The 19,019-nt window shown below is 34.4% G+C and overlaps 1 protein-coding gene across 1 annotated transcript in view; it reads right to left on the bottom strand.

Moving 5' to 3' along the window:
- GPR137C (G protein-coupled receptor 137C) overlaps window positions 1-19,019 on the bottom strand; it is a 68,997-nt gene that overhangs the window by 3,737 nt on the left and 46,241 nt on the right. Inside the window, exons 4-6 of the mRNA XM_008544488.2 lie at window positions 2,196-2,345; window positions 632-757; window positions 338-456 (exon numbers count right to left, since the gene is read on the bottom strand). Of these exons, the coding sequence (XP_008542710.2) occupies window positions 338-456; window positions 632-757; window positions 2,196-2,345 (395 nt within the window). The remainder of the gene's footprint in view (window positions 1-337; window positions 457-631; window positions 758-2,195; window positions 2,346-19,019) is intronic.

Here is a 19,019-nt window from a genome sequence, read left to right as displayed (position 1 = left end):
ACTAGAGATATGGAAACATATGTAATCACTGTAATAGTATTCCTTCCCTACTCACCAACCCTGCCATCTGTGGACCAACAAGGATCCTGAAATGAAATGGTACCATTTCACACCCCAAAGGCATTTCTTAAATAAAGGTAATATATGGGCACAGTGTTAGATGATAGTTTTTTATAGTACAGGTCCCACCGTGCGTTTAACATCTACAGACTGCTCTAAGCTCCAATAAAATGATCTTATTTATTGGCATATATCACCAAATCACCTTTTTCATATTTGGGTTAAAGCTTAGATTTGTTCTTTTCAATCTATTTCAGTACTAATTCAGTATATCTACCTTCCTTCTCTTGAACTTCCCAGTCTCGGCAAGTCATCATCACTATCATATCGTCTTGGATTGTCGAAAAAGTAAGCTCTGGAACTATAACTGTGAGTATTTATCATGCCAGCAGGTGCCTGGGAACAAAGTATGAGACAGCAGATGAAGATTTACTTTCCAACTAAGAAAGGAGGCTGGGAGCCATAATGCTTTTTAGTCTTAAACTTTGCCAAAAATAGAAAATCAATATAAGTGTTCCATTATTTTTAAAAATAAGGAGAACAGGCATGAGGGGATATTACGATATCATACCAAATTCTGGTTTAATCTCTGCGCCCGGAAAAACAGTACCACTGACCATGCTGGCACATGTTCCCACAGAAAGAGGACCATACCAAATACTATGTACTCGTCTCCGCTTATGTCTTCTATTTGAGCCTGTAAATAAAGGCAGAGAATTTTTAAATCTGTTTTATGTATAAGCAATCACACTCTACAATTAACTTGCTTCAGGTAGGGTACGTTAAAACATATCAACCACAAGCATACAAAACTAATTTTCCGTATTTTTTGGTTTCTTATGTAATGATATTTATTCTTTGAAGGACATAAAGATGCTTTGATGTGAAGTAGAATAAAAAGCTATTAACTTTTTCAATGCATCAATTAATGAAAATACTTTTAATATATGGATAATATGGAGAGATCTTATTTTTAGGCTCCATAGTTGGAAGAGAGTTTTTTTTTTGATTGGCACCTGAGCTAATATCTGTTGCCAATCTTCTTTTTTTTTTCCTTCTTCTTCTCCCCAAAGCCCCCCAGTACAAAGTTGTATATTCCAGTTGTAGGTTCTTTTGGTTTGCTACGTGGGACGCTGCCTCAGCATGGCTTGATGAGCGGTGCTATGTCCGCGCACAGGATGCAACCCGGCAAAACCCTGGGCTACCGAAGCGGAGAGCGCGAACTTAACCACTCGGCCACGGGGCCGGCCCTTGAAGAGAGTTTTAAAGAGACTACTGGTTCTAGCTGCTCCATAGGCAAAATAATAGCACTTACCCTGAGTTACACCTATAAAGAAATGCAACATAGAAGTTGCTCGGCTCTGCTGGTAACTTAAAAATACACTTTAGGGCTTAAACTCCATATTGAATTTCTTTCAATTCTACTAGGTGTTGGGAGAGAGACAGTGAAGAGAATCTGCAACATGGACCCACATGTGAAAATTCCTTCTCCTTAGCTAACTGAAATTCTGATAAAATGGTATTCCAGGATGCCTAAGTTCAGTACGAAATTAATATAAATAGAGATACAGCTATGTCAAACTGCACTTTTGGGAAGGGGGTGGAGAATGCTGGGAGGTTAAATATGCACAGCTGGGGTCCTGGGCATGACTACAGCAAACACCTGGATGCCCAAGGAACTGTGAATGTCCTCCCGTTATCAAGACTGACATCTAAACTAACCAAATATTTAGGTTATACGTAGTTCTTGGGTAAGGAGAGAATTAATTTCATCCTAACAAATTAAAGACATACCCATATTCACTAGCTAATGACAGGCACTCAACTTATGTAGAGATATTTAAACACTACCCTTTAAAAAATTAGTAAAATAGGTTTGTGACCAATAAGTTTATGGCACTATTAGTATTATTTACAAAAAGAAAAGAAAATACTCCTTTGGAAGAAGTTCTCTCTGAAGAATGATTTAAGTGCCACATGTAAATAAGGATTTTTAAACATAGAACTTTAAGTATGATTACTGATAGTAGCTAGAAATTCCATAAAAGTGTTTGTAAGTCAAACAAAGTGTTCTCTTAGTTAAGGCTAACTTTATTATCATATTATTAGATTGGCAATACATGGTAGGTACTCGCCTTGTCTGAAAGATTATCCCAGCCATAATTAAATGGACTTTCTAATGTATCCTGAGATACGGTGACCACCACCAAATTATAACATGCTCTTGAAGAGTAGAGAAGAATGACTACAGAGCCTACAACGACAGTCTGGCACAGAGACATACCCTAAAAGAAAGAAAAATAATCATCATGAGACTCAGCACATTTGTCATGACAAATTGTTCATTCACATAAAATATAGTCATCCTTGCAATGCACTCCTAGAAAAGAGTGAGCACCTGTTGAAATAAACTCTTGATTAGCTTCCTAGTCTTGAAATAAACTCTTGAAATAAACTCTTGATTAGTTCCTACTCTAGAACCACTTGTGTTTAAACTACTCTGTTAATATGGATAAGTTCTTTGCCAATTTGCCCAATGGCAGCTGGAGGAAGAGTTTGTTCTGCCAAGGTCACCTTACTCCCTTAAGTAATATATAAATAAACAAGTTGACAAAAGAACTGAGATTTAATTGATATTAATCAGAGAGGTAGTTTAGTCATTATGAGAAAAGAATGGGAAATAGAAGCATTAGTCCATTTGATACACTTAATTTCCAACAAGACAGAAAATTAGAATAGAAATACAGCTCCTATGCTATTTGCTTCATTCTATTAGAGAGCTGATGTTAATCCTCTATTGATGCTGTTTGTTGATGACAAAATAATGTAGGCACCCAAGTGCACTTTCAAGTGCATAGTACTTTAATCCTAGGGCTCTTACTATTTCCACAAACATAGACAGCCCTGATGACTTAGTGGTTCTCAACCGGAGTGTGTACTGGAGAGGGGTGTGGTATCACCCTTTGTAGGATTCTTAACCAGGGGCCTGTAGTTCAATACGATTGGTTTCTTTTCCAATCCTATATATCTCATGCCTTAAAAACATTATTCTGAGAAGTAACATAATTGCCAAAGATAGCCCTTTCAAAAAACACCCAATATGGTGTTTTGGAAGTTTGTGTTTTGGCTGTCACAATGATTAAGGGGGATGGCGTTTAGTGCACAAGGCCCAGGGATGCTAGATAACCTGCAATTCACAGGAGAGTTCTTCACATGACAGACTTCTTTGACCTTCATAACTTTCCAGTGTCCTCCTGGACATTCACGAAGATGAAAACCTGTTTATAATGATCTAGGCCAGATGTTTTACATATAAGCAAAGTTTATGTTTGCATAGTTTAAATAGATGCCAACATTCCCAGAAACACACGTAACATGTAAATTGAGGGAAATTTGTCCTTCGTTTTGTTCAGAACTTTATCAAGAATGGTCGAATATTTCTGAAAAGCATGAAACTGACAGCAATACTCCTGTGGTACGTAAGGCACCAGTGCAACATAGCGGTAATAGTCTGCATTTGTAGCTGTCCCATTCACAGTGTCTATAGACACAAGCATCTGACTATTATATCATGCCCCAAAACTTATACATTGAAATATTTATTAATTCATTCCTTTTATTTCCTCTTTAAATTCCTTTAAATTAACTAGGGCAATTACATTGAATTTTTGAAGTTATGTGTGTAGGTTAAACAACCTATTAATTTCAGGATAGAAACAGGTTATTAATGTTTGTTATTAGAAGGGTGCACTGGGTTTGGTAGGATTGAGAACCATTATTATAAGTGACTTCCTCATAAGAACAATACAGTTTAGAGATGAGAAGAAAGAGGTCTATGAGAATAAAGAGACCTAAAAGATGAAAGTTATCTTGAAAGATGTTGGGATAGTAACAGAATACCTTCTCTGAGCTAACCCACTACTAGAACAAAAAGCATGTGTGAAAATAAATAAAACCCTGGCAAGATTAAAATTTTTTAAAATCAAGGCTAAAATTTTCTACAGTGTGCATTTTAATTTTTGTGAATCCAAAAAATAAATCTTGTTAATAAAAACGCTAATCTAAACCCAATCCAGTTCCAATTTTAAAAGTACTATATTATTAAAGAAAAGTTAGGTATCAAGAAAGGTTAGAATGCTGTAAGCATTACCATCCTTTAAAATAACCATAAGTAAGTTTAGAGTCACTGCTTTGAGAAATAAAATGACTGCTAAAAAGACATAATACGGAGAGACTTTGCTTATGCTTGTAAATATTATAAGAACTTAAGAAAAGAGCACAGAATAATAAAGAAGCAATTAATAAAATAAAATTGCATCCAAATTATATATAGAAAACAATGAAAGAAGCCCACTGACTTAGAAAAAAAGTAAGAGTCTTCCTGCAGAATATAGGATTACTAAACAAAAAGTAAGGATCCAGCAACAAGGAAAGCATTGTCAAAAAGTTAAAGAAAATCTTCCTAAAATGAATAGAGTTGTCATAAACAATTCCACTCAGGAGCAATCCTTGAGGAATGGTTCTCCCTTCCTCTATCTCTGACATCTACCTACCACTTTTTTAGAAATTCAACACTTGACAAGAAGAGTGACACCTCACTCCAGTATGCACATTATTAATACTTCAGTATGCAAATCATTAACCACAGTTCAATATTTGCTTACAGGAATTTTTAGAATGCAGAAACCTCAACTTACCATTCACTGAAGTGTTTTTTTTTTTCCTGAGGAAGATTCACCCTGAGCTAACATCTGTGCCAATCTTCCTCTATTTTGTATGTGGGTCACCGCCACAGCATGGCTGATGAGTGGTGTAGGTCTGCGCCCAGGATCTGAACCCATGAACCTGGGCCTCTGAAATGGAGTGTGCCGAACTTAACCACTATGCCATGGCCGGCTCCCCATTCATTGAGTTTTGACAAGTGTGTACACCCAAATCTCTACCAAAATAGAGAACATTGCTATCTCTCCAGAAAGTTCCCTCACACCCTTGCCCATCAGCCAGACCCCCAGGCACAAATACTCTCCTGCTTTTGTCTTTACCACAACTTAGTTCTGCCTACTCTGGAACTTCATATAAATAGAATCATAGAGTACGAACTCTTTTGTAGGTTTCATTTCTTCAGCATAATGTTTTGAGATTCATCCATCTTGTTGGATGTTATCAGTAGTTAGGTCTTTATAACTGTTGAGGTAGATAATTAGGGTGACCAGCTCCTCCTGGTTTGCTCACGTTTCTTAGTTTTAGCACTGAAAGTCCCACATTCACATCCCCTAAAACCTCTCAGTCCCAGGCCAACCAGGGCAGTTAAGCACACTAATTCCACTGTGTCATTATATGAGCTTGTTGGTATGATAGCTTGTTTATCCACTTCTTTCAGTTGATGGACAGTTTCTATGAACACTCTTATCCAAGTCTTTTTGTGGACATATGCTTTCACTTCTTTTGGGTAAATACCTAAGAGTGGAATTGCTGGGTCATAAGTTCAGCTGTGTAAGAAACTGCCAGATCTTTTTCTAAAATGGATGTACAATCTTACACTTCCAAAAAGTATGAAAGTTCCAGTTGCTCCACATACTAGACAACATTTGGGGTTATCAGTTTTTTAAATTTTAACCAAGCTGGTAGATGTGTAGTAGTATCTCATTTTGGTTTTAATTTGCATTTCCTTGATGACTAATGATATTGTGCTTACTGGCCATTTGTATATCTTCTTTGTGAAGAATCTATTCATATCTTTGACCACTTCTAAATTGTGTTGTCTTTTTTTATTACTGAGTTGTAGGAGATCTCTGTATATGAGTCCCTTGTCAGATATATGTATTGAAAATATTTTCTTGAAGTCTGTGGCTTGCCTTTGCATTTTCTTAGTCTTGTCTTTGGATGAGAAACTTTAAATTTTAATTTAGTTATCAATTTATTCTTTTGTGATTATTTTCTATGACCTATCTTAGAAATCTTTACTTATACTCAAGTTGTAAAGATATTCTCCATGTTTACTTTTAGAAGACAGACTTTTTCATTTATGTCTGTGATCCATTTTGAATTTTTGTGTTTGTATACTATAAGATGGAGTTAGAGGTTCATTTTATTTCATATGGATATCCAGTTGTTCCAGCACCTCTAGTGAAAAAGATTCCCTTTCCCCTTTGGATTGCTTTAGTATCTTTGTCAAAAGTCAAAAGACGATATAAGTGTGGATTGATTTCTAGACTCTCTGTTCTGTTCCATTGATATGTTTGTCTATTTTATGCTGGTAGCACACTGTCTTAATTATTGTTAGCTTTTTACAACGTTTCAAAGTCATATAGTGTAAGTTCCCTTCTTTTTCAGGGTTACTTTCCGTGCTGTTCAATACAACAGCCATTAGTCACGTGAGTATTTACATTTAAATTAAATTAAATTAAAAGATCAGTTCCTCTGTCACACCAGCCAGCTTTCAAGTGCTCAAGTTACATATGGTTAGCTACCATAATGAACAGTGCAGAAATAGAACATTTTCATCTTTGCAGAAAGTTCTATTGAAAAGCACCACTTTAAGTATTTTAGGTCTTTTACATTTCCATATAAATTTCAAAGATTTTATTTTTTTCTTTTTTCTCCCTAAAGCCCCCTGGTACACAGTTGTATATTCTTAGTTGTGAGTCCTTCTAGTTGTGGCATGTGGGATGCCACCTCAGCATGGTCTGATGAGCGGTGCCATGTCTGCGCCTAGGATTCCAACCGGTGAAATCCTGGGCCACGGCAGTGGAGCGCACGAATTTAACCACTCAGCCACGGGGCCGGCCCTTCCACATAAATTTTAGAATCAACTTCTCAATTTCTATTTTGAAAAACTTCATGGTAAAATTATGATTGAGACTGCATTGAAACTATACATCAGTTTGGGGAGAATTGCCATCTTAACAATACTGCATCTTTTAATCCATGAACAATGATCTTCATTGATCTAGGTCTTATTTAATTTCTCTCAGAAATAATTTGCAGTTTTCAGTATAGAGTATTGCTTGTTTTTTGGAAAATATATTCCTAAGGATTTTGGGTTTTTCTGCTATTGTAAATGGAGTTGTTTTTTTGAATCTCATTTTCTAATTGATTGCTCCTGGTATATATAAAAATACAAGATAATTTTTTTATTTTCACCTTGTATCCTGAGAACTTGCTAAATTCACTTATCAGTTCTAGTAGTTGTTTAGTAGATTCCTTAAAATATTCTACATAAACAATCACGTTATCTGCAATTTGACTGTTTTACTTCTTAATTTCCAATTTATACCTTTTGTTTCTTTTTCTTGTTTTACTGGAATATTGAATAGAAATGGTGAGAGTGGATATCCTTGCTTTGTTCCCAATCTTAGGGGTAAAAACATTCAATGCTTTAAGTATGATACTGATTGTAGGTTTTTTTAATGTCTTTTATCGTATTGAGGAACATTCCTTTTATTCCCTATTAGCTGAGATTTTGTGGTTTTTTAATCATGAAGGATGATGAAATTCGTCAAATGTTTTTTCTACATCTATTGAAACTATCATTGGGTTTTTCTCCTTCATCTCATAATGTAGTGAAATACATTGATTGATTTTCAAATGTTAAACCAATGTTACATTCCTGGGATAAACTCTTCTTGGTCATGATGTATTATCCTTTTTTTATGTTGCTTAGATTCGCTCTCTAAGGATAAGGGATACTTGTTTGTAACTTTTGTTCTGCAGTATCTTTGTCAAGTTTTATCAGAGTAATGCTGTCCTCGTAAAACATGTCAGGAAGTGTTCCTCCTTTATTTTCAAAACGGTTTGTTTAACATTGGTGTTATTTCTTCTTTAAATATTTGATAGAATTAACCAGTGAAACCATCTGAGCCTGGAGTTTTCTTTGAGGGAAATTTTTGATAAATTCAACTTCTTTAATAAACATAGGGCTATTTGGATTTTGTATTTTCTCTTGTATCAATTTCAAGTTGTATTTTTAAAGAAATTTGTCCATTTCGTCTAAGTTGTCAAACTTGCCCAAAAAGAGTTGTTCATAATATTCCTTCATTTTCCTTTTAATGTCTATATTCTTTCTTTCATTCACAGTATTGGCAATTTGTTTTCACTCTGCTTTTTTCTGTTCATCAAATTTGCTGATCTATACAAAGAATTAACTTTTGGCTTTAATTTCCCTATTGTTTCTTTTCTCTTTCATAGATTTCTATTCTTTGTTACTTCAGTCCTTCGCCTTACTTTGGGCTTATTTTTTCTTTTTTAAATTTTTTAACTTTTTCATAGTTTTCCCTTATAGTTTCTGTGGTGGAAACTTAGGTCTCTGATTTTATGTCTTTCTTCTTTTCTAATATAGTATTTAAAGCTGTATTTTTCTCAAGCACTATTTTAGCTGCATCCCACAAATTTTGGTATATTTATTTCATTATCTTTCAGTTTTAAATGCTTTCCAATTTTCCTTGTGATATCTTCTTTCTCCCATGGATTATTTAGAAGTATGTTGTATAATTTCCAAATATTTGGATTTTTTAAAGATATCATATTGTTATTGATATTAAATTGCATTGTGGCCAGAGAACATTCTCTGATTCCAGTTCTTTTGAATGTATGGATTCTTGTCTTATGGTCCATTGTATGGTTTATTTTGGTGACCATTTCCATGTTCAATTGAAAGAAATGTGTATTCTCCAGTTATTGGAAGTCAGTTAGCTCAAGGGTGTTGATAGTGTTCAGATTTTCTATGTCTACTGATTTCTTGTTTTATCAGTTGCTGAGGATGGGGCATTAAAACATCCAACTCTGATTGTGGAGACTTTTTCCCTTTATTTCTTACTATTTGGTAAGTCTTTTTTCCCCTTTATGTTTTACTATTTTGGTGTCATGTATATATTTATGATTTTTATGTCTTCCTGATGAAATGTACTGCTTTATATTTAGTAATATTCTTTGCTTCCTGATGAAAGGTACCTTTTCATATCTGGCAATACTCTTTGTCTTGAAGTCTATTTTATCCAATATTAAAGTGCCTTCTTATGTTTATTAGTTTCCATCTATTTATTTTCAACTTATATCTGTCTTTATATTTAAAATGTATTCTGGAAGCCAGCATATAGATGGGTCTTGTTTTTTAAGATATCCATTTTGACAGTCTCTACCTTTTAACTGAGTGTTTAGTCCATTAACATTCAATATAATTAGTGATATGTGTGGATTAAGATCTTACATTTTACTATTTATTTTCTCTTTGTGTCTTTTGTGTTTTGTTAGTTGTGCTGTTTGTTGTTCTTCTATTCATCATTTCCTGTGTTATTTGGGTTAACTGAATATGTTTTAGAATTCCATTTTAATTTATTTAATTAATTTATTTTTAACTATACTTTTCTGGGTTTTGTTTTGTTTTTTGCCTTAAGTGGTTGCTCTAGGGATGCAGTGCTTAAAATGTGGTCTAGAGACCTTAAAGCAAAATGATTAAAAACAAATACTAAGACATTATTTGTCCATTATGCTCTCATTCTCTTTTGAATGTACAGCAGAGTTTTTCAGAGGCCACATGATATGTGATGATGTTAACACTGTGTGCATGTGTATTCTTGTGTTTTCTAGAATTCCTGATATAACACAATTAGGGTGTAAATATGTGCACTTTGAGAAATTAACTCAACTTGCTCTCCATACTTTTACTGGGTTCTTGCTAAGTTTTCTTTGGTTATACCTGCTATAGTTGCTGAAACCTCCTTATCATTCAATAAATAGTTATTCTGAAATCTTAAAATTTTCCTTGTACCTACATGGAAACAACAAGAATAAGTACACCTTATAGATTTGTTTTATAATATTTAAGAATTTTCTTCAAAAACAAATTCTAAAATTTTATATTAAATTTATTTTAGAAATTAAACATATTTTACTCTCAAATGAAAAAAATTATAACTTTTTAAATTTAAGAATGGATTATTAGCTTAGGACTGGGGGTTATTGTTTAATGGGTACAGAGTTTCACTATGGGATGATGAAAATGTTCTGGAGATGGATGGCGGTGATGGTTGCACAATAATGGGAAGGTACTTAATGCCACCGAACTGTACACTTAAATATGGTTAAAATGATAAAACTTTATGTTATGTATATTTTACCACAATAAAAAATATCTTTCTCAACACAAAGCTTCCCTGTTTACCTCTAAGGTACTGAGAAAGATGAAAGTGTCAGAATTCTCTGACTCAAAGAAGAGAATCTATCTCAAAGGAACTGGGTGAAACTGATTTCTTGTTTTGTTTTATCAAGTGAAACATAATAAAAACTATCTTTCAATAGGCCTTATAAATGTTAATAATCTACCTTATTGTGTCTTGTTTGACAGGACATTTTTGAATAGTATTATGGTCGAAGTTAAGCTGCAGCATCTTTTGAGACCAATCTCAAAAGGAGTTTAAAGCAAAAGGAATTGAACTTTTAAATACAAGTGAAATGAGCAATTTAAATACCAAAGATTGTGTTTATAACTTTCCAAACTAGAAATGAAAAAGCCATTCAAGCATTTTACAGGCTAAGTTATTATATTTCATTGGCTGGTAAAGCACATACAATAACTGAGAGAACAGTAAAGACTTATACAGTTGACTCTGCTGGATAGAAAGTCCATAAAAAATTATGGCATTGCAATTTTTCTAATACTACAGAAATTCACTGATTTAAAGATTTAACTGAAAATACAAAGAGTGATTTAATATCTCTTCTACTTACTTATATTTTTTGCCTTACAAATGAATAAGTCTGATGTAGCAGAACTAATTTTGTTTGTGTTCATCTGGTGTCAGCACCAATTAATCATCCAAGAAGATATTCTTTTATGTCAATGCTTGAGAAGAAACACAAGTCATATTGAAATATTCAAAGTGCTGAAACCTTTTATGACTGCTTATCCTAGGCTAACTGTGTTGATATTTTCACTAATGGTGCACAAGCAATGGTGGGCAAAACTGCTGGGCCTTAGCACAAATCAAGGCAGTGGCACTAAATTGTACCGTATTCTTCACTACGATGCTCTCCCAGTTAAAAACGGAAGTCAGTTTCACTTAAGAATATCCTCAATGAAGCAGTGAAAATATTTGTAATATCGCCCCTAGAGTATGAGTCTGCTGAATATTCTGTGAGATAAGAGGAGATGTGCACTTGCAGTGACTCTGCTGCACACTCAAGGACAGTGGCTGTCTTGAGGAAAAGACTTATGTGACCGTCCGACTCGTGAGCTGAACTAGCCACTTTTTTTCACGGAACACAACTTTTTACTTGATAGACAACTAAGGCAGACAAACAATGGTTATTTGGACTTGGTTACTGGGCATATATTTTTTCAAAAATAAATGAAATGAGCCTGTCACTTCAAAGAAAACACCTGAATACTTACTGCCAATGATGAAATATGAATTTTCAAGTGAAAATGAGAATTTCTGAAAACTTATAAGCACTTATATTCATGGTAAGACTGACAGCTCCCCAAAACTTAAAGACTTTTCTGATGAGATCGGTAGTGATATTAACAAATGTGATTTTGGATATTGTCTAATGAAATGTATCAACATTGTGAAGATCTGTGACCACTCATTTCCAAATGATCAATGCCTGATGTTACAAAATCATTCAAAGTGCAAGATAGACCACTGGAGAGTACAAAAAGTTCACTAATATTGTTTTAGATTCCACATGGCAACTAACCTTTAAGAAACCTCCACTTCAGAGTTGGTGTAGTATTAAAGAAGCATATCCACAATTATCTGAAAAGGCTATTAAAATTCTCCTCCATTCTCCAACTACATATATGTGTGAGGATGGATTTTCTTCATATACTTCAACCTAAACAATATATCACAACAGATTGAATGCAGAAGCAGACATGAAAATCCAGGTGTCTTCTATTAAGTCAGACATTAAAGAGATTTGCAAACTAAGACAATGTCAATCTTCTATTTTTTTGTTTTAGAAAGTATGTTTTTCAAAAAACATATTACTTATGTTAACATATAATGGATTTATTATTCTTTCTTAAAATGAATAAATGAATGTTTCAGAATTTCTCAATTTTTATTTCTAATATGGTGTGTGTATGTATTTGTATCAGTAGATGTCATCTACATAAACAAAAGCTCTTTGGGGTCCTCAGTAATTCTTTGGAGCATAATGGGGTCTTGAGACCAAAAGTTTGAGAACCACTGCTCTAGGGATTATAATATATATCCTTAACTTTTCATAGTCTATGTAATATTTAATATCACACCACTTGATGTAAAATGTAAGAACTTTGCAGCCATATAGGTCCACTTACCTCTGCCCTTTATGCTATAGTTACTATAGTTTTTATATATCCTATATAGCTTATTATATATTATATCTACATATATGAGACTCACATTACAATTTTTGCTTTGCACAGTCATATTTATTCTTAAAAAATTAAATTATATTTACCCACATATTTACTATTTCTCACGTTCTTCATTCCTTTCAGAAGAGCTGAAATCCAACTGATTTTATTTCCTTTCAATCTGTAGAATTTTCTTAGCATTTCTTGTAGTGTAAGTCTGCTGGTAACTAACACTCAGTTTTCTTTTATCTTAAAATGTTTTTATTTCTTAATCATTCTTTAAGAATATTTTCACTGGAATATAGATTTCACAGTTGACAACATTTTTCTTTCAACATCTTATTGTTTCCATGTCTGTGGCCTCCGTTATTTCTAAGTGAGTGATCATTTGAGTCAACGTTTCTTTATGTATGTGCAATTTTTCTTGACTTTCAAAATTTTCTTTTTGTTTTAAGCACTTTGACTATGATGAAGCTAGGTGAGGTTTTCTTTATATGTATCCTGCTTGGGGTTACTGAGCTTCATGAAACTGTAAATTTATGCCTTTCATCAAAATTTGAAAATTAGGTCATTATTTCTTCAAATATTTTTTCCAACTTCAGTTTTCCCTCTTCTTCTTTGGGGATTCCAGTCACACATAATTAGGCCCTGAGACTCTGTTTGTTTTATTATAATCTTTCCCCCAATCTGTCTGTCCTTCAGATTGGATAATTTCTATTGATTTGCCTTTCAGTTCATTGACTCTTTCTTGTTTCATCTCCAATCTGCTGTAAAGCCCAACTAATGACTTTTTAATTTTAAATATTGTATTTTTTAATTCTAGAATTTCTGTTTTTTTAAAAAATAGTTTCTATTTCTCTTGAGATTTTCTATTTATTTATCCAACTGTATTTTCCTTCACATCCTTGAGCATATTATAGAATCTTAGTCTGATGAATTCAGCATCTAGGTCATCTGAGGGAGGAACTGTCCCTGTCAACTGCTTTTTGAGTTTTGCTTTTTGCTCTCGAGTATGAGTTATATTTTTTCTGTTCCTCCATATATTTAGGTACTTTGGATTGTGTCCTGGACATTGTGAATGACATGTTTTAGAGAGTCTGGATTCTGTTATATTCCTCTGAAAAGCATCGTTTTTTGGAAACAATTAACTTGGTTAGACTCAAATCCAAGACTGTCTCCTATGCATGGATAGCACTTGAAATCCCAGTTCAATTCCTTTATTCTTAACTGTGCTGCTTGGAATCTATCCTGCACACTTGTAGTTCAGGTATCAGATAAAAATCTGGCAGAGTTTATAATCAGAATTTGGGGCTTCCTCTATCTGGCTGTCTTCTTCCTGAGATGTTCCACTCACTTTCTATCTGTGGTGGTTACTTGAATTTTGTCTTCTTCAGGAAAATGAAACAGAAAGCTTTTCTTCAAGTTTTGGCTGCCCCATAGATGGGAGTTTCTCTCAGCCTAGAGCTGTAAAAAACAGGAAACTCACTCAGTGTCATTTCCTTCTTCTAAGTGGTCACTCTCCAGTGCCTTCAGTGCTTTTTATACTTGTCCAGAATTTATCACTGCTAACTGTGGAAGGTTGACCCAACAGAAGCTACTCAGCCATCACCAGAAGCAGAACCCTGCACACATTTTTTCAAACCATCTCATAAATGCTATTTCCAATTTGAAATTAAAACACAAAACTACTCATTAAAAATAAGAAAACAAAGTAGTTTCTATTAGTAAATTAAAAAATATATTTTGATGATTTTTTTTCCTCCTTCTTCTTCTCACCAAAGCCCCCCCAGTACATAGTTGTATACTCTAGTTGTGAGTGCCTCTGGTTGTGCTGTGTGGGACGCCACCTCAGCATGGCCTGATGAGCAGTGCCATGACTATGCCCAGGATCTGAACCAGCAAAACCCTGGGCTGCTGAAGCCGAGAGTGTGAACTTAGCCACTTGGCCACGGGGCCGGCCCCTATTTTGATAATTTTAAGGCCTAAACAATTTAAAAAATAGTTTCATGCTGCTAAGACACAATGAAACGAAATCTCTGGCTCCTATGACCCTAACATTATGGAGTAGATGGCTTTTACTGGGTTGATCTTCTTGCCATGGAAAAATTTAAAAAATTCTGAAAATGCTGGCTGGTCTAGTAAAAGTGTTTAGAAGTATTAACGGGGGTGCTGGCCCGGTGGCCGGGTGGTTGAGTTCACATGCTCTGCTTCAGCGGCCCAGGGTTTCTCCAGTTCGAATCCTGGGCATGGACATGGCACATCGCTTATCGAGCCATGCTGAGGCAGCATCCCACATGCCACAACTAGAAGGACTCACAACTAAAAATACACAACTATGTACTGGGGGGCTTTGGGAGAAAAAGAAAAATAAAATCTTTAAAAAAAAAAAAAGAAGAAGTATAAGGGGAAAGCTACTTGAGCTTAGGTGTAGATAAAAGATATCAACCCAAAGTTGTAAGCAGGGATTTTTCAAACGGGACAAGTGTGTGGTTGGGCAGCTCAGCAGCAGAATAGGAAATAAGACTTGGAGTATAAGAACTGGAGTAACGAACACAGGAAACTAAAGAAGCACCTCAGCTTAAGATGAATAAAGTAAATCTCCGTAAACCAAGAGAGAAATTATAACAGAATATTGGGAAGGTGACAATCATAACTATTACAGAGGATGAGGCTGCCTCTTTTTCTCTACCATCATCCTCCCCAAATTCTGCCTAAGTCATATTTCAGGTTGGTGGTAGACAGACACTAATAGTATTTTACCCTGTTTCTTTAATTATGGCCTAAGTTACCATAAACCACTGCTTTAGTCGTATAGGATCAGTCGGTCTGCATGAAAGATCAGAAATACAGTTTAGTTGAATGTTACTGTGTCTCTGCAAGATGCTGATGCAGCCTCCCACCCCAATACACTAATTAATATGGATCAAGGGTTGAGTAAATTTGGGATAGAAAAATTTACATAGTAATTTAAACTGTTAGGAATTAGGAGAGAGAGAGAGAGATGGAGAGAGAGAGGGAGGGAGAAAGAGAATGCACTATTTGCAAATGGCTGACTGGGCTGGAAGAGAAGCTGATCTTGAGTATCAGACAATGATTCCTTTTATACTTTTATCCAGATATAAAATTCTGCATGTTCCTGGCCACAGATATGGCCTGTAAGTTTAACTTTTGTTCCCACCCTGCCTGTAAGTGGTCTTTTATACGGAGAATCCTAACTTGCCACCACAAGGACTAAGCATTTGCCATTGGTTTAAACATTTCTGTGCTAAGTTATTTTGTCCATTAAAAATATATCTTCTATATTTTCATAAATATACTTATTTTTTTCTAAAGTGGAAAGGAATATTAGAATAAAAATAATTTTATCAGTATATGTTTTAATGTTAAAATTTGTATTATAATTCTGATAAAAAGTAAATACATTCAAATGTACCAGAGAAATCATACAAATGAAGGCAAAGCAAAAAGCAATAAAAAAAACGTAATGGGAGAGGAAGACCAATACTAACAATCATGTCAATAACTCTAAACTATTTGTTTACCCTATAAAGAGTTTGAAAAAAATAACTTCATAATATTTTGTCTAAGTTAATGAGAGACAGTTGAAATGTTAGCAGTAGACAAAAAGTAAAAAGACAGTATTAAGTCTATCACAATCGTGCAAATAAAATTGAGATTGTAATAAAAGATACAGATTTCAGAGCAAAAACACCTATAATTTAAAAAATCATTACAGAATTTCAATAATATTTGTTCCAAAAATTTCTAAGAAAAACTAGCTAAATATTAGATGAAATGTAATCTCTCAGATTTCAATTCTTATCAAAATGTGGGTGGAATGTTACATAAATAAAGCAGAGTCAAGTACAATTAATACAAAATATTTAAAAGAGAAATCCTGTTCTTCAATGATTCTTATTCTTTTTTGGATCACCGTTCCTTTTGAGAATTTCATTACATACATAGGGCCCCTCTCCAGATAAATTTTGCCAACAATTTCAGGTGTTCAAGAACTTCCTGAAGTTAGGTTAGAATCCACTAGTACACATTAAGATCATATTAGCTAACATTTATGTGCACTTCTCAATTGCTAGGCATTATAGGTAGCACTTTACAGGCACTTTCATTTAACCTTTATGGCATCCTTATAAAGTAGGAATTACTCTTATCATCATAACAACCTGTGAAATCAACACTGTCATTATTTCAATTTTATATATCAGGAGAGTGAAGCCTAGAGATGCTGATACTTGTTCAATGTCATACAGACAATAAGCAGGAGAGGTGGAATTTACATCCTTCTCTCTCTGATCTTAGGTTTCCAGCTCTTAATCACTATGATACACTGTCTCTAAGGTCTTTCCAAATTAACTAAAAAATCAATATAGCTGAAAAGAGAGATATAAACATGTCCCAAAGTATATCTAATCCCATTTTTTCATTTATACCACCATCTTTGCAAAAGAGAATTTGAAGTAGTAACAGAGATACACACAAAATAAAAAATAAAGATAGGAACGTGTGTATGTTTGGGGGAGGTGAGAAAGTGAAATGAACTAGAGGTACAGCCAGAGCCAAAAATGGAAGTCATAGCTCATCTATGATGGATACAGAGTGAGCCATGTATCTGCGTCTGAACAACACAGTAGTCAGAGAAAAAGGATAGAATCAACACTGTTTTACCTGGTACTGAGTTGTAGAAAAAAATCTTTTCTGAGGAACACTGTATAGACAATATCCTCAACAATATTATACAACAGTGACTTTAAGATAAATGTTTCTTACAAGAAATTTCTTACAAATTTCTTGATGTAGGTCAAAGTGTAGGTTGGAAAAGACAGCTCTACCCAGGGTACAACGCAGCCCGTGTACGAAAGTCTGCAATGATCTCGATTTGGCTGAGGATAAAATGTAGAACAGAAAGAGAAATAGCACATCCTTCGGGTAATCTTTCTGGCAGTTAAGCTTTTGAATTTAACAGGTGAGGGTTTATTTTCTCTGACAAGAACCTGGAGTATGGAAATTCTGCATTGTTTTGTAGGCCAGATTCACATGCTCGGACAATCAAGCAGAGGGCAAAATGGAAAACTTCTGGCCTTCAGCAGCCTGAACAAGACAGATGTCTGAATTTTAGACTTTCCACCAAAGTGAGCTGAAGGAAGACTTATGGATAGAAATAACATCTAATTCACACTGATGTGTAAATATGCAATCTTTGAAACGTGGCTGGAGTCGAAACAAAATTTTCTTTGTTTTTGTTAAGAATGTTGCTACAATATCACAAGATTATGGAAACAGGCCAACGCAGTCCTTGAGAAAACATATTGCTCTAAATACCTTTATTAGTTTACGAAATAATAAATTAAGTATCTACACTTATCTTACTTATTTAAACATGGAACAAAGTAAGAATGTTAAATATGTTAGAAAATCAAAAAAATGAAAGAGCAGAAAGAAACTATTCAAATTAACAATTATAATATTTAAAAATAAAGTAAGAGTTGCTACTTTGAAAAAGAGAACCAAATTATAGCAGTGTTCTAGTCGCTAAAAGAATAAAACGTAAATTAAAAAATAAGTAACGAGGGGCGAGCTCGGTGGTGTAGTGGTTGAGTTCGCATGCTCTACTTCGGCGGCTCGTGGTTTGTGGGTTCGGATCCCAGGAGTGGACCTATACACAACTCATCAGGCCACGCAGTGGTGGCGTCCCATACGCAAAATAGAGGAAGACTGGCATGGATGTTACCTCGGGGACAGTCTTCCTCAAGCAAGAAGAGGAAGACTGGCAACATATGTTAGCTCAGGGCCAATATTCCTCACCAAAAAGAAAAGGTAATGAAAAAGATAGGGCCAATATTCCTCACCAAAAAGAAAAGGTAATGAAAAAGATAACATAAAAGATACCTAAGTGCTCTGTAAACTGAGACTGGGGTAGACAGTTCTAGATGTAATTACTAAAACCCCTAACTCACTCTTATTAAAAAAAAAAGCAAAACAAAACTGATTTTGAAGAAAATTAACATGGAAGCTGACAATCTTTTTGAAAACCACTCAATGGTCTATCAGTAAGACAACAGTTAAATTTTGGCATATGATGAAATTTTGTGCAGCCTTGAAAAGAGTTTTTAATAGCATGAGAAAATGCTTTACTAATATAAGGGGAAAAGCAGGATATAACATTACATTTATATTGAGTTTCAAACACAGTGAAGTGTAAGTGATGACATTACTAGTTTTTAAAAAAAAGCTTTTTATTTTATTGAAATCATAATAGTTTATAACATTGTGAAATTTCAGTTGTACATTATTATTTGTCAGTCCAATATATATAAGTGTCCCTTTACCCCTTATGCCCACCTCCAACCCCCTTCCCCTCTGGTAACGACTAATCTGTTCCCCTTATCCATGTGTTTGTTTATCTTCCAGATATGAATGAAATCATATGGAATTTGTCTTTCTCTGTCTGGCTTATTTTGCTTAGCATAATACCCTCAAGGTCCATCCATGTTGTTGCAAATGGGATGATTTTGTTCTTTTTTATGGTTGAGTAGTATTCCATTGTATACATATGCCACACCTTGTTTATCCATTCATCAGTCATTGGGCATCTAGGCTG

Source organism: Equus przewalskii, chromosome 25, assembly GCF_037783145.1.
Source record: "Equus przewalskii isolate Varuska chromosome 25, EquPr2, whole genome shotgun sequence".
Classification (NCBI taxonomy): domain Eukaryota; kingdom Metazoa; phylum Chordata; class Mammalia; order Perissodactyla; family Equidae; genus Equus; species Equus przewalskii.
This window is presented reverse-complemented; position numbering and strand designations above follow the sequence as displayed.